Source organism: Apiospora aurea (assembly GCF_038362705.1).
Source record: "Apiospora aurea strain CBS 24483 chromosome Unknown utg000005l_segment0_segment0, whole genome shotgun sequence".
NCBI lineage: Eukaryota > Fungi > Ascomycota > Sordariomycetes > Amphisphaeriales > Apiosporaceae > Apiospora > Apiospora aurea.
The window spans coordinates 3,083,299-3,096,729 of NW_027117392.1; the positions used below are offsets into that span (position 1 = coordinate 3,083,299).

At 53.5% G+C, this 13,431-nt stretch overlaps 5 protein-coding genes across 5 annotated transcripts; 3 read left to right on the plus strand and 2 right to left on the minus strand.

The window, feature by feature from the left end:
- Nucleotides 1–604: 604 nt before the first annotated feature.
- On the plus strand, nt 605–2,134 carry PG986_007507 (mitochondrial outer membrane protein porin; the record flags this gene model as incomplete). Its single annotated transcript, XM_066843729.1, has 6 exons — nt 605–649; nt 833–857; nt 918–1,015; nt 1,161–1,191; nt 1,426–1,928; nt 1,985–2,134. The coding sequence occupies 6 exons, from the start codon at nt 605–607 to the stop codon at nt 2,132–2,134; spliced, it is 852 nt and encodes a 283-aa protein (XP_066699841.1).
- Nucleotides 2,135–2,521: 387 nt separating this feature from the next.
- Nucleotides 2,522–3,708, minus strand: PG986_007508 (Chaperone protein DnaJ; the record flags this gene model as incomplete). Its single annotated transcript, XM_066843730.1, is given in 3 exon segments — nt 2,522–2,869; nt 2,889–3,264; nt 3,437–3,708. 3 exon segments carry the CDS (start codon nt 3,706–3,708, stop codon nt 2,522–2,524), a joined length of 996 nt encoding a protein of 331 aa, XP_066699842.1.
- A 1,048-nt stretch (nt 3,709–4,756) lies between these two features.
- PG986_007509 (uncharacterized protein) lies at nt 4,757–5,358 on the plus strand (the record flags this gene model as incomplete). Its single annotated transcript, XM_066843731.1, has 3 exons — nt 4,757–4,941; nt 5,006–5,163; nt 5,231–5,358. The coding sequence occupies 3 exons, from the start codon at nt 4,757–4,759 to the stop codon at nt 5,356–5,358; spliced, it is 471 nt and encodes a 156-aa protein (XP_066699843.1).
- A 904-nt stretch (nt 5,359–6,262) lies between these two features.
- PG986_007510 (uncharacterized protein) lies at nt 6,263–7,486 on the plus strand (the record flags this gene model as incomplete). The annotated part of the gene is made up of 2 exons (XM_066843732.1): nt 6,263–6,358; nt 6,422–7,486. The coding sequence occupies 2 exons, from the start codon at nt 6,263–6,265 to the stop codon at nt 7,484–7,486; spliced, it is 1,161 nt and encodes a 386-aa protein (XP_066699844.1).
- A 1,571-nt stretch (nt 7,487–9,057) lies between these two features.
- Nucleotides 9,058–10,963, minus strand: PG986_007511 (uncharacterized protein; the record flags this gene model as incomplete). Its single annotated transcript, XM_066843733.1, has 4 exons — nt 9,058–10,017; nt 10,577–10,669; nt 10,824–10,856; nt 10,961–10,963. 4 exons carry the CDS (start codon nt 10,961–10,963, stop codon nt 9,058–9,060), a joined length of 1,089 nt encoding a protein of 362 aa, XP_066699845.1.
- Nucleotides 10,964–13,431: the final 2,468 nt, after the last annotated feature.

Genomic DNA, 13,431 nt, shown 5'->3' on the forward strand with positions numbered 1-13,431 from the left:
ACAGGGAATGGCCCATGGGCTTCAATTAAATGACTACTTCTAGGCATATACATAATCAAGCGTGCGCGCATAATGGCAGGTACTTACTTACTTAGTGTAGGATCCTTGCGTGCACAGGTTGCCATTGGAAGTTCCCGTCGTTACAGATGATCGCCATGCCGTGCAGAGGAGAGGGTAGGTAAAGTATGTACCTAACCTACTGCATTGAATTGATTGGTTAGGTAACCAAAGTACTTTATTAGTAGGTATGTAGGTAGGTAGGTGTTGAATAAATGACCACTGACCCGGTCCGACCTAGCGCCGGCCTGAGCTAGGCCCAGCTAAAACACTTCCCAACCTAGTCCCCTACCAGTAGTGGCTGTCAGTCCCTGCCAGGCGTGCGAGCCAGCTAGCTCATGCTCCAAAGACCGCCTGCTATTCGTGCATGGTTCCTGAATGTCCCGTCGCTGCTCGGCTGGGGGAAGAAAACAAATTTCAATAAACCAGACCTGGTCGTCCCCATTGCCATTCTCACCACTTTCCCACCCGAACCTCTCATCCGTCTTCTTGATACCCCATTCACATACTCCAATTCCACCCCCGGACTTCCCGCCCAACCGCAATCATGTCTGTCCCGGCTTTCTCTGACATCGCCAAGTCGGCCAACGATGTAAGTTAGGCCCCGGCATCTGCATCTGCAGCTCTGCCCGGCTCTGGTGAGCTATTATTGTTATCCAGCCACAGCACAGTTCGACCGCCCCAAAAATTTGGAGTCGGTCAACCAGGTCGCCCAATTCGACGGCTCCCCATTTGCCCAATTGGCTTGGACAAGGCTAACATTATGTTTCTATAGCTCCTGAACAAGGATTTCTACCACCGTATTGACGCCTCTTGATCTTCCCTCCTCTCGATTCGGAGCCTCTAACATGTGTGACCAGTGTCGGCCGGTACCGTCGAGATCAAGAGCAACACGCCCAACAATGTCGCTTTCAAGGTGACCGGCAAGAGCAGCCATGAGAAGGCTACCAGTGGCAACGTAAGTGACAGCCTACTGCAGCAATCCCATCCGCCAAGGTGTTGGGCTCAATGGCTCTGCCGAGGAGTCTTTGCGATCCTGCCCAACGCAACGGGGGGCACCAGCTATCACAAGAATCAAAGCTAATACCAATGTGTCGTGACAGATGGAGGCCAAATGGGCGGACAAGGCTCGCGGTAATTCCACCACCTCTTCTTCATCCCCTGCTGAGTCAACAGACCTCGATGTCACTCAAGACAAGCAACAACTCAATGGGCGCCGCAAGAGACCTCGGCAGCAGCCAGGAACTACACTGTCCGCCTCGGTCTCAAACATTGCGGTCCCAGGACCTCGTGCCTGGCCCATCAGTTTCGCCGTCCTCCTCAGTGACACCTACCCAACACAATTGCTGACTATGATCCGCCGTCCAGGCCTTACTCTGACCCAGACCTGGAACACTGCCAACGCCCTCGAGTCCAAGGTCGAGGCCGCTGATGTGCTCGCCAAGGGCGTCAAGGCCGAGCTCGTTCATGGCTTCCTGCCCACCACCTCTTCTCGCAGCGCCAAGCTCAACCTGCACTTCAAGCAGAGCGCTTTCCACGGCCGCGCCTTCTTCGACCTGCTGAAGGGCCCCACCGCCAACATTGATGCCGTTGTTGGCCACGATGGTTTCCTCGCTGGTGCCTCCGCCGGCTACGACGTCCAGAAGGCTGCCCTGACTGGCTACAGCGCCGCTGTCGGCTACGCTGCCCCCTCTTACAGCGCTGCCATCACCGCTACTGACAACCTGAGCGTCTTCGCTGCCAGCTACTACCACAAGGTCAACGGCCAGGTCGAGGCCGGTGCCAAGGCTACCTGGAACTCCAAGTCCGGAAACAACGTCGGCCTTGAGGTTGCCAGCAAGTACCGCCTGGATCCCCTCTCCTTCGCCAAGGTGAGCTTCTTTTCTTACAAGTCCCTCGCCATGAGACAACTACTGACCCCAACCAGGCCAAGATCAACGACCGTGGTGTCGCTGCCATCTCTTACAACACCCTCCTCCGTCCTGGTGTCAACCTGGGTCTCGGTGGCTCTTTCGATACTCAGAAGCTTGACCAGGCCACCCACAAGGTTGGCGTCAGCTTCACCTTCGAGGGTTAAGTTTACGTAAACACGTAATTGAATGTACTTTTGGGGGAGCGTTTTGGGGTGTAAATTGACTTAGGTTACGAGATACCAGGGCTAGTTGCCACCAATTTCCTCTTCCGTATTGTACTCCGTACCAATCAGAGCAGACGACAGATAGATCTCCTAGTGCTGGGGTGTCTCGTGTGTAAAATAGAGGATTCGGATACATTTTTGATAACGACTTTGCATCCACGTGAATAAGAAATATGAATCATGTGCATTTTCCCTTGGATGCTATTCTAGAACGGTTGCATTACATGTTGGATAAATGTTGGTCTTGACCATTTAGCAGAGATATGCGGAATTCTAGCTTCTAGTGAAAGCTGCTGCTGTCTATAAAGGTAAAAAGCCGGCCGCGCCTCAGGTCTTGGCCTTTCTCTTCTGGTCTTTGGTCTTGGGACCCCAGAAGACGCGGTAAATGCCCAGGGGCACCAGAAAGCTGGTAAGCAAAATGCCGCCGATGATGAAGAACATGCCCATAGCTCCTCGCTCGGCCTCGATGGCATCGAGCCCATCGGTGCGCATGCGTCGCCTTGACGTCCTCGCTTCCTCGGTCCGGCGGCCGGTCCGCTCATGGCCCTCGCGGTCGAAGTGGGGAACGTCATCCTGGGAACCCTTGAAGGGGTCCTGGCCTGGCCCCATCCCCCCGGCCGTTGCTCCTGGGCCGCCGCCAGTCGCCCACGCTCCATCATTGTGGTGGTCGCCTTGCTGTGATGAAGAGGATGACGCGCCGGCGCCGGCTCCGGCTCCGGCTCCGGCTCCCCGTAGAACTCTCGTGCGCCGCGGACCGCTTGGCGCTGTGTGCGCCCCAACCCCCGCTGCGGTAAAAGCTGGGCGGCGGGCCCCGGAAGGCGCTCCGGCGCTTGCTCAACCCCGAGGCCGGGCGGCCGCCGGCGGGGTTCGTGGTGGTGGCGGTGCTGCTGTACGAACCGGCGCGGCGCGCGGGGTGGTGCAGGTTCAGCACGTCGCGGTCGTAGCGGGTGCGCTTCTCGGGCGACGAGAGCGTCGTGTAGGCCTCGCTGATGCGCATGAAGCGCTTCGAGGCGGCGGGGTCGCTGTGGTTGTGGTCGGGGTGGTTGGATTTGGAGAGGCTGTAGAAGGAGCTTCAGGGGGAGAGGGTGTGTGTTAGTCAATTGGTCGGTCAAACTAAGGGGTTTTGGGTAAAAGGCAGTCAGTCCGACAGGTTGGTCGCGCACAGGACGGAGGGGAGGATTGACGCAGGGTTTCGCGAGGCAGTGGTGAGGAAGAAAATAGAGCGGAATCTGAGGCACATACCGCTTGATGTCGGCGGGAGTGGCGTTGGTCGGCAGTTTCAGAGCTTCGTAATGGTTGGTGGCCCGGTCAATCTCCTCATCGCGGAGACATGCCGTGGAGTGGAAAGGGCGCTGCACCTGCTGCCGGGGCTTGGGACGCGCTCGCGACGACGACGATGACGGCGTCAAGAGCCGATTGGGAGTGGGAGTGGGAGTGGGACGGGCCCCGAAGACGATGAGCGGCGCCGGGCATAGTGCCGGTGTTGGGAGGGCTGCGATGTACCGGAGTGGCATGCCTCATCCCGGGTGCGTTGCTGGTAAAACAGTCATGGGAATTGGCGGAAACCAATTGCAAGGGAGAAAGGCTGTCTGTCTGTGTCTGTCTGAACTTTTGGTTGGAGGCGAGGATGGGATCTGATTTGGCGGCTTGACAGTGACGACATGGAACTGGCTTGGGCTTGGTGCCGTCGCTGGCTCAAGCTTCCATGCAGGGGGGCGTCTCGATTTCCGATCGACTGGGTGTGGCTTGAAACGGGGTGGCTTGACTTGACGGTGGTGGGAGACTTGCAGATGACTAATGCCCGCTTGCAACGTCCGTCGTCAGGGGTCGGTTGATTTCAGGGGCTTGCTTGCACACACACTGGCGCAAGCTACAGCTGCAGAAAGAGGGAAGAATGGAAAAGAGTAATAAGTTTGCTTTTGCTTTCGATCGAGGTCCAAGATGATGCTAGATACGAATCGCGTCATACGAAATCTGACAAGGTCAGGCCTCTCGCTGCACCTTACGGGGTTGGAAAGTCGGTCGGTCTCCTTGATCGTGACAGAGCTTTTTTGGTGTGGCATTTTTACGGGCGAGATCATCCGCTCTAAGCCACTTTGAGTCAGATGTATGGACCGGCAAAGGCTCAAATATTGAAAGCATGGGACGATAGCCCCAGAATGGGGGGGCATTGGGTGGCCGGTGGTCCCTGGTTACTGAAGGCGGGCAGGCGGGCATCCCGGGGTTTACATCTCATAGGCTGGCTGGCTCTGCATCAGAATGGTGCGAGACTGGCAAAGCAAAAGTCAATTCGGCGATTATCTGATTTGGGGGTGCGGGGGCTCTTGTAAGGGTCCACGGGTAGTATTCACATTTACTCACACTGTTCTTATCTATTGATGTTATTCTTTGTATTCAATCCATCCTACCTCGGGTCACCGACTACTTATTCTACTTCAGAAGCAACCTCCTCCTCCAGTCACTCGCGCACACATCCCAGGAACGACAACCCGAGCAACTCTTTCTATCCTATCCCCTGTGCTCACCATCACACTGAACAGCAACCTTGCCCATCGCATCAAGATGCAGGCTTTCCAGATCCTTCTCGCTCTGTGCCTCGGCATCATGTCGGTGGTGGCCGACTCCAGCAGTGGCAACTTCACCTCCAACTGCCCCTACTGGTATCTCTCGGACGCTGGAAACGTGCTGACTGCCAAGTGCAACGATGACAACGGGATGCCCACCTGCAGCCAACTCGATCTCAACCAGTGAGTGATATCACATCAACCAGCGCAGTACTCGTAGAAGGCCTACTGACAGGAGCGGCGGCAGGTGCCTCGAGAACAAGGACGGCGCTCTCAGCTGGGCTGCCTCGGGCAAGGCGTTCAGCAACGGATGCAGCTCCTGCAAGTCCACAGGCTACGCCAGCATCCAGTGCACTTGCCTGTCGAGCGACGGCAAGAGCAGCGTCAACTCTGTGAAGGACTTGAGTAAGCCAGCAGCTCTTGCGTGCCAAAGATTACTTGCCCGCGAATGCTGACACCTGTCGTGCTACAGACGAGAACATACACAACCATGATGGCTACCTTGGTTGTTTCAACTTCCAGGGAGCCAACTGCACTCGCAGGGCTTCGTCAACCGTCTCTCAGAGCGGTGGCATGTCCCAGGAAACGCCGCATGTCTAGTCATGAGCGCAACGTCATGGGTGGCTGTATCCTGCGATAAAAGGCACCGGGCGAGTGTGTAAGCAAGCAGTCCAGTACCAGGCCCCTGAGGGTATGTATGCCTGGGCATTTCTAGATCATTCGGGTGCTTTCTGAAACATGATAGGTCGCTATAAAGACTGATTCTCAACTTCCTTCCTTATAAAAAGATGATTGTTTAAATTTGTGTCTGTTTTCCTTTCTGCTGATAACTATTTTACTTGCGAATAACGTTGAGTAGAAAATGATTTCTAACCACGCTATGGGGATAATAGCGTAGACTATAAATAAGTAAAATCTAGGAAATAATCATGTGGTTATCATCCTCGATGGTGGTTCAAGGCAATGTGCAAAGGGAAACAGTAAGTAAAATTCAAACACCCCAAGACAATCCAGCGTCATTGAACAAATCCACTACTCCCCAAAGGACATGAATCATCCATATCCCCTGGCTCATGGAATGCCTAAAGAGCAGAGGCCACAGCGCATGGGAAGTTATCATGGCCACGATCGGTTGCTCAGTGATGTTGCAGTTGGGAGGGGGATGAGAGGTTGCCTGCCTGCCTGCCTGCCTTCCATCGCCACCTATAAAACATCCATTCCTTCACGCAATTCACACTTCGCTCATATTGTCTTTATAATACAAAAACAAAAATCAGTCTCTGCGTCCTTGCATTCAATGGCCTTGGCCACTACCTGGTCTATCTATTTCTCGCCCTTTCCACTTCACCTCGGTCATTTTTCCACCACCTTCCTCTTCACCAACATCCCAACATCTTCTCGGCGATTTCTCATCGCCTGGTGGTCGTCTGCCCTCTCATCGCCGATTATTTGCATATAATCATCAGAAATCAGGAACTAGACGCTTTCTGTGGCATCTCTCACCATGCCTACCATCGCCGCCCTCGATGCGCCTCACCCCAACCAGGCTGTCACACAGCGCAATGCTGGGTCGTCGCCCCTCCTCAAGCTCCCCCTCGAGGTAAGCCGTCACGCTGTGGCCACTCGGCTTCGAACCAAATACTGACTGTGACTGCGTATGCAGATCCGCATCATGATCTATGAGCTCGCTACCCATGTTGACCGCCCTATTCAGCCCTGGCAAATGGCAACAGGCTCCAACAAGTTCTTTTGGGGCGGTAAATCCATGCAGACTCGGAATGGCCTATACAACGTTCCTAGCCAGAGACCGATGGAGAATCTGACTGTTACCGAGCTAGCCCGAAGCTGTAGGGTGGTATATCATGACCTAGAGGCCAAACCTGTCTTCTACCGCACCAATAGCTTCCAATTCGGGGGCGTGGAGGTATTGCACACCTTTCTAGCTGCCATCACACCAGCAAGAAGAGGCAGCATTCGCCGGATTACCATCGAAGATAAAGGTCCCAACTATTCTGACAGGAAAACATGGTTGGCAAGAGATGGTCGCTACGGTCGTGTTATGCCACTGTTACTCCAGTGCAACGACCTACGGCAACTTACCTTACGGCTGGTGCCAAACTATAAACACCATTGGCGCTACTACAATACTGAGTTGGTCGAGATTGTAAGATACGAGCTGAATGCTGTCTTGCAGTGGCTGAGCGAGTCGCCATACACTACCGATGCTCATTCTCTTATGGACCTACCAAGCCTCCAGATTGTGTATGATCGTCACTTCTGGATAGCATATTTACCCGGTGTTCGATGGACCAATGGGGAGCACGATGATATAACTATTGGTCCAGATTGGGATGTCAGTGCAACACGCGGCAGCCTCGCCGAGCAGGTCCGTCGAGCTTTGGGAGCTAAGATCACCAACATTGAGAAGGCTCTGGCTTCGAGGAAGACGCTCTTAAGCCAGAACGAGCACAAGCTGAAGGTCACGGACGAACAGCTGATGGAAAGCATCGCGGCAGCCGGCATCCACTTTCCTGGCGAAGACCGGCTTCATCTAAATCGTCTGGACAGCGACATTGGCGCCGTCTCCTCCCGCACCCGCCACCGTTGCAACACGACCAACCTCAACGTTTTCCGTGGCCGGATCGAAAGGCCGACTGGAAAATACGATTCCGAGGGGTTGTTGATGAAGCATTTTTTCGATCCTGGATATCAGATCGGTCGATCCTGATATCGAGTGCCGGGTTACATTCTCATACGGGGATCCCCTCTTCGGGAAGGTGGAGGCGACCTGGGAACCGATTCATGCAGTCCTCACGGAAGACGGCATCAGACAACTGCAAACTTTATACGACACAAAGCTGAAGGATGCTGTTAAAGATCGCCAAGTGATGCAGAGCCTGCCCGCCCCCCCAGGATGTCAAACGTATCGCGGATGCCTACGTAGAAGGCCCAGTACAGAGACCTGCCACACTGAGACGGGCTTACCAGAACAAGTGGGCGGCGCTCCAGAAGAAATTCGAGGCTCGAGTGAAGAAATGGGCGCCAAAGGCCAGCAAGAAAGAGACCCAAGAGCAAGAGCAGGAGAAGGAGAAGGAGAAGACGAAGCAGGCTGCGAAACCTGCCACACGCGGCCATTGAAGGAAAGAAATGAAGGATTGGGCGCGGCATGTCCCCAAAGAAGATGGACCGAGCCATGAAGGGGGACGGAAGGCGTTTATTTGATCGAGACGTCCGAACCTAGCGGCACATCATCATATTAGTTGCATCGAGAGAGGCTAGATTCTTGGGGAAGCTCCCACGCGATTTGCGCTTCTGTTTGCATAATAGCTAGACGAATAAACATAACTTGGCAATGAAATCTGGACAGCAAGTGACCGGCGGCAACCGGCTCGTGCCCTTCATCAAGCCGAGCAACCTGATTTCGAGAACGAATTTCAGTTTTGTAAAAAAAAAAAAAAAAAATGTGTTTAACAGATTCCACGTTCTTAATTTTAAGTGAAAATACTTCAAGAATATGTATCAAAGGTGTCGGGGGTAAGGAAACTATTCAATGTCACGGCGTCTGGCCAGTGCTCTATTTGACTACACTAGGCCAGTCCCTAAGGGGTTGAATGGTTTTCCTCGAGTGTAAGGAAGTTATATTTATGTATATATGGGCTATAAAGAACTATCTCTAACCCCTTCCCAGCTTAAGGATGCATGCGTCCACTTGATTATGCGAAGACATACTGGGCTTGCTCTTCGGGACTTCACTATTTATTAAATACCTAGGTACGAATGCAACATCTTATAACCCTTGGAGACAGGAATAATGAGTACTGACTGCTAGGAGATGAGGAATATCCAAAGGCTCGGCAAGCGGTCGAAAATGCACTACTGTACAGGAGACAGAGCTGTTACATTGTCCTCTTGATGGCGACAACGTTGCCCCAACCATATCGTGTCGTCCCGTATGGATTAGGGAATAACCAATGCCGTGGTATAATGTTTATCCGACTAGTAGCATAATACTTATTTCCATTCAATGATACGATTACTAAATAATTAAGCCAGTTGATTACTTGCGGTAGATACTTCTTCATATTATGCCGAGGGCAGCGTTGTCGCCAAGAAGGGGATACAACGAGACTTTCACGTTTGACAGTGCCACTATTCAAGGTTGGAAAGAAGGGAGGGACTATTTGTCATCAGTTCGTGTCAATTCTCATTTGGCTTGCCCATGCGAAGCCGATCTATGTACCATTTCCCATTACTCAAAGCAAACACGTAAACACCGAGAAATCAAAGGGTATCAACATCTTACTCCTTGGCAGCGCCGAAGAGCGTCTCCATAGTGATACCACTGATTTGGTACGGGTCTGCGTTGGAGGCGGGTCGGCGGTCCTCGAAGTAACCGTAGCCTTTGGAGGCGGTTTCCCGGGGAATACGAATCGACGCACCGCGGTTAGCGACGCCATAGCTGAAGGTATCGATGGAACCGGTCTCATGGCGGCCAGTCAGGCGCATCTCGTTGCCCTCACCGTAGACGGCAATGTGCTCCTTGTGGCGTCCCTCCAACTTCTTGATGGCAGACTCGATGTGCTTCATGCCACCCTCAACACGCATCTCCTCGGTGGAGAAGTTGGAGTGCAGACCGGCACCGTTCCAGTCACCAGGGATGGGCTTGGGCTGGAAGGAAACCTTGGCGCCGAATTCCTCGGCCACACGGTGGAGAAGGAAGCGAGCCATCCAGAGATGGTCACCCATCTCAATACCCTCGCACGGGCCAACCTGGAACTCCCACTGGGCAGGCATAACCTCGGCGTTGGTGCCGGAGATCTTGACACCAGTGTACAAGCAGGCCTTGTAGTGGGCCTCGACGATATCACGGCAAACAACCTTGCCAGCGCCAACACCGCAGTAGTAAGGACCCTGGGGAGCAGGGAAGCCGGCCTTGGGCCAACCGTAGGGCCGGTCCTCCATGTCGAAAAGAGTGTACTCCTGCTCAAGACCGAACCAGGGCTTGTGAGAAGCATGTGTTGACATCAGCTTCTCGCACTCATGACGGTGGTTGTACTTGTTGGGGGTGCCGTCGGCGTTCCAGCACTCGGCGAGGACAAGGATGTTAGGAACACCTCGGAAAGGGTCGGGGAAGACGGCACAGGGCTTCAGGTAGACATCGGAGTTGTCACCAGGAGCCTGGTCGGTGGAAGAGCCGTCAAAGTTCCAGGTGGGGAGATCCTCGGGCTTGAAGCCGCCCTCAGGAACAGAGGTCATTGTCTATAGCGCATGATGTCAGCTAAGCCTTAGACATTGCTTGGAGAGAAAAACACCCGGAACAATCAGATATCGCAAGGCATGAAGATGTCGCGATGCAGATCCAGCGACCCTGTCACACGCTATGTGCAGCGTGGAGCGAGTAATGCACGCAAGCGGGACAAAAACAGATGTAGGGAACATCCTGCCGACTGACGACATCACCAAGCGCCTGCTGACTGAACAGGCCAGGTATCGGGCAGTGGCATTGCGAAGAGCCGATGCCAAGGATACGAGGTCGGAAAGACTTGGTGCTGTGGATATGCTCGGGGGTTGTCCGTACGGAAATCCCTAGGGAGGCAGGGATATACCATGACGAAAAGCCAAAACACGGCTTGCCACACACACACAACAATGGGCTACTTTCGCGTGGGGTAGATAGCGAGAGAGGCTCGAACATGTGCTGGTGGAAGCGGACCCAGGTAGTCCTGAGCCAAGCATTTTGGGGATGACACGAGGGTATCAAGTAACAGAAACCAAGGCAAATTGGCGCAGAGATAAGGAAGGTAAAGAAATTACGTACTCTGCTCTTGGAGCGGACACCGCCGGTCGAGTCGATCCAGATGTACTCCGCCATGGCGTTTCCCTTCTGGTCGAGCTTCATGTACTTCATGAGCTGTGGAGGCACACACGTTAGTTATTGATCATGCTGGCGACATTGCTGGTGCCGAAAGGACGGCAAAGCAGGCGTGATGGGCCGGTGGCATGAATGGCCCAAGAAGCGGCTGCTTTGCGTCGATGGCAGGTGAAAAGGGAGATCGCGTGCTCACGTTCTCGGTGTACGAGATATGCTGGTTCTCGGCCTGTGGGAGCAAGTCATTAGCAAATCATCTCGTTATGGCAACAGGCCATTGGCTGGCCACTGGCCCGAGGTGGGGTTGATGGCAGGTCTGCGACGTAGACTTACCATGTTTGCGGTTTTGTTTGGGACAAGGGAATCGGCTGAGAATTGGGATCTGATGAGAGAGTCGGAGAGAATGAATGGAGTTCTTGCGATGAAACAAAAATGCAGATTTGGCGGCGAGAGAAAGTTGTTTGAAGAGAGGAGAGCAGGACGATTGATTGTGGGGGGGGACTCTGAGGTTTTTAAATGGAATCAATCGGCCGTTGTCGGGGCTATTGCAAGTAACTGCCTTCCACCTCACTTTGGGGACCCAGATAGGTGGCACAACAGAGATAAGGAACACGCAGAAACGACGGGGTCCTGGACTAGGGTCGTTGCATTGATTCTAGGCAAGAGGCAAGGTAGGTAGGTAACCTGGTCCTCCGACTGCTACTATCAATTGATTATACGTTGTGTACGTACATACGTACCGTCCTACTTGTAACTTTGCAGCCTCCCTCGTATCAAAATGCTGCCAACGGTGGTAGCCCCTGCGTACATCTACCTATCACGTCTTGTACACGTACACTGAGCGAATATGGACGGTTTTGTCTGTGCTTGGCCTCCTCTTCGTCTCTTTGTCCACCCCCTTTCACACTCTGTCAGATTTGTTCAGCCAACGGGAGCAAAAAGAAAGAAAGAAAGCGCCATGTCCAACCGTCAAGCCCCCGGTGCTGGCCGTCGATGGCGTTCCAGCTCGGATGAGCAAACCGTGCTTGAAGCCGCAGCGCAGGCGCGAGGTGTGGGTGTGGAGGGGCACCCAGACCGTAGCGGGCCAATCACGAGTGAGGCTTTGATGTGGGATGGGCTGGATTCGGCCGGGCTGTCTTTGTGTGTGTACATGCAAGGGCCATCGCTTCTTTTCGGTGGGGAATGGTGGGGTGGAAGGCACATTCAGCACACAGTACATACGGTCAGGACTCAGGACTGCGCCATGCTACTTCCTACTGCATGGCTATCGGCTGGCATAGGTACTGCCCATTGATGTTCGTCACCAAGACATAACGTCTGCATACATGGGAATGATGCTGCCATGCTCATAATCAATCGGAGGGCCCGTCGCCCAGCTCGGAGAATTTGCCCACGCCAAATTTCCCTCGTTTGATCTCAGGTCTGCTCTCACCCACAGGCTGGCTCCATACGGTGCAGAAGCATGTATGTAATCAGTAGGTATGAGAATCTTTGCTGAGTATGATTTACTGTATGTATCCCGTAGGAGAAGATCCGGGAGTGCAGATCCAGTCACCAGTTTCCGCCGGACTGATGGGGTGAGGCATGGTCTAGAAATCTGTCGTGGGCCAAGGTCCATCCGTTGACTAATTCGTGCCCAATGGCTCCGTGCTTCTCCTGGATTCAGCAGCCAGATTGAGTAAAACTCTCAAGTAAAGCAACCCGTTATTTCTAAATAAAGGCACCGTACACATGGTAGCATACAGTAGTAACACCTAGCCACCTAGCAACCAATGCCGGGGCTCCCATTACCACGTCTAGATTCACTCGTAACTCTCCCTGTTTTCCACAAGCGGAACCCCCTATCCTTGCATTCGCCTATGCGATCCGACCAAGCCACGAGCAGGAGGCCGTTCTCGTTTTGCATAGCGAAGCTAGAGGGAACCCGAGAGAGGGCACCGGTCAAAGCCATTCGATGGAAGTCCAGTCGTATCCAGCGCCTTGCGCCTCTACCATCGGCGGTGACCCATGAACTCGAGTTTCATTTACCACTACGCCAGGTTTGGCGCCATGATGTGTTTCTTGAACAATCTTTCCTGGGCCGGCATACGAATGCAGGTAAACAGCATGTGCATTTCGTTCGGGCTCAATCCCAGGGGAGATGAAAACATTGTGAGCGATGGCCTGCTCGTCGCTGTTGAGTTGCAGGGCTATAAGCCTCTAGATCCTGCCATATACTATACTAGCCCGAGTAATCCTACCTAGGTTACATGGTCCAGCGCCCACTGCTTTGTGTCGTGTTGCACTAGCCGTAGTAGCGATAAAGCCGACGATGGCCCTCGGGGGGTGGCGCTCAACACCGCAACTTCATGTTATGAAGCCAAATTCATCTCCTCCGGCGGCTCTCTTGAGTGAGACTCGCCCTGCATCAACCAGTATGATCTCCTTGCGTCGGCTCGTATGACATAGCCTGTCCAACGCAAGAGCTGCGCCAACTTGGCGCGTTTTCAACTTCACCGCTCTAACTCATCAATTCACGATAGTTATTGGGGTTTTCTTGGCATCAGTGGCATCCCTAATGTTAGGAAAGAGAATCATGGCGATATGTATTGACGTTCCCCAGCTTTCCGGATTGAGCCGGGTGGCAATGCTCTAGGGCCTAGGCAGCCAGGATAGGGGGCTTGGTGCGTGAGAACTGACAAGCCGCGATCCGAGTCATTAACGATAATGACGGTAGTCCCCAATTAGAAAAATATTGAGTATTGGCAGTTTGATGGGAACTGGGATTGTCGGCTTTGGGAGAAAGAGTCTGCGGTGCCAGTTGG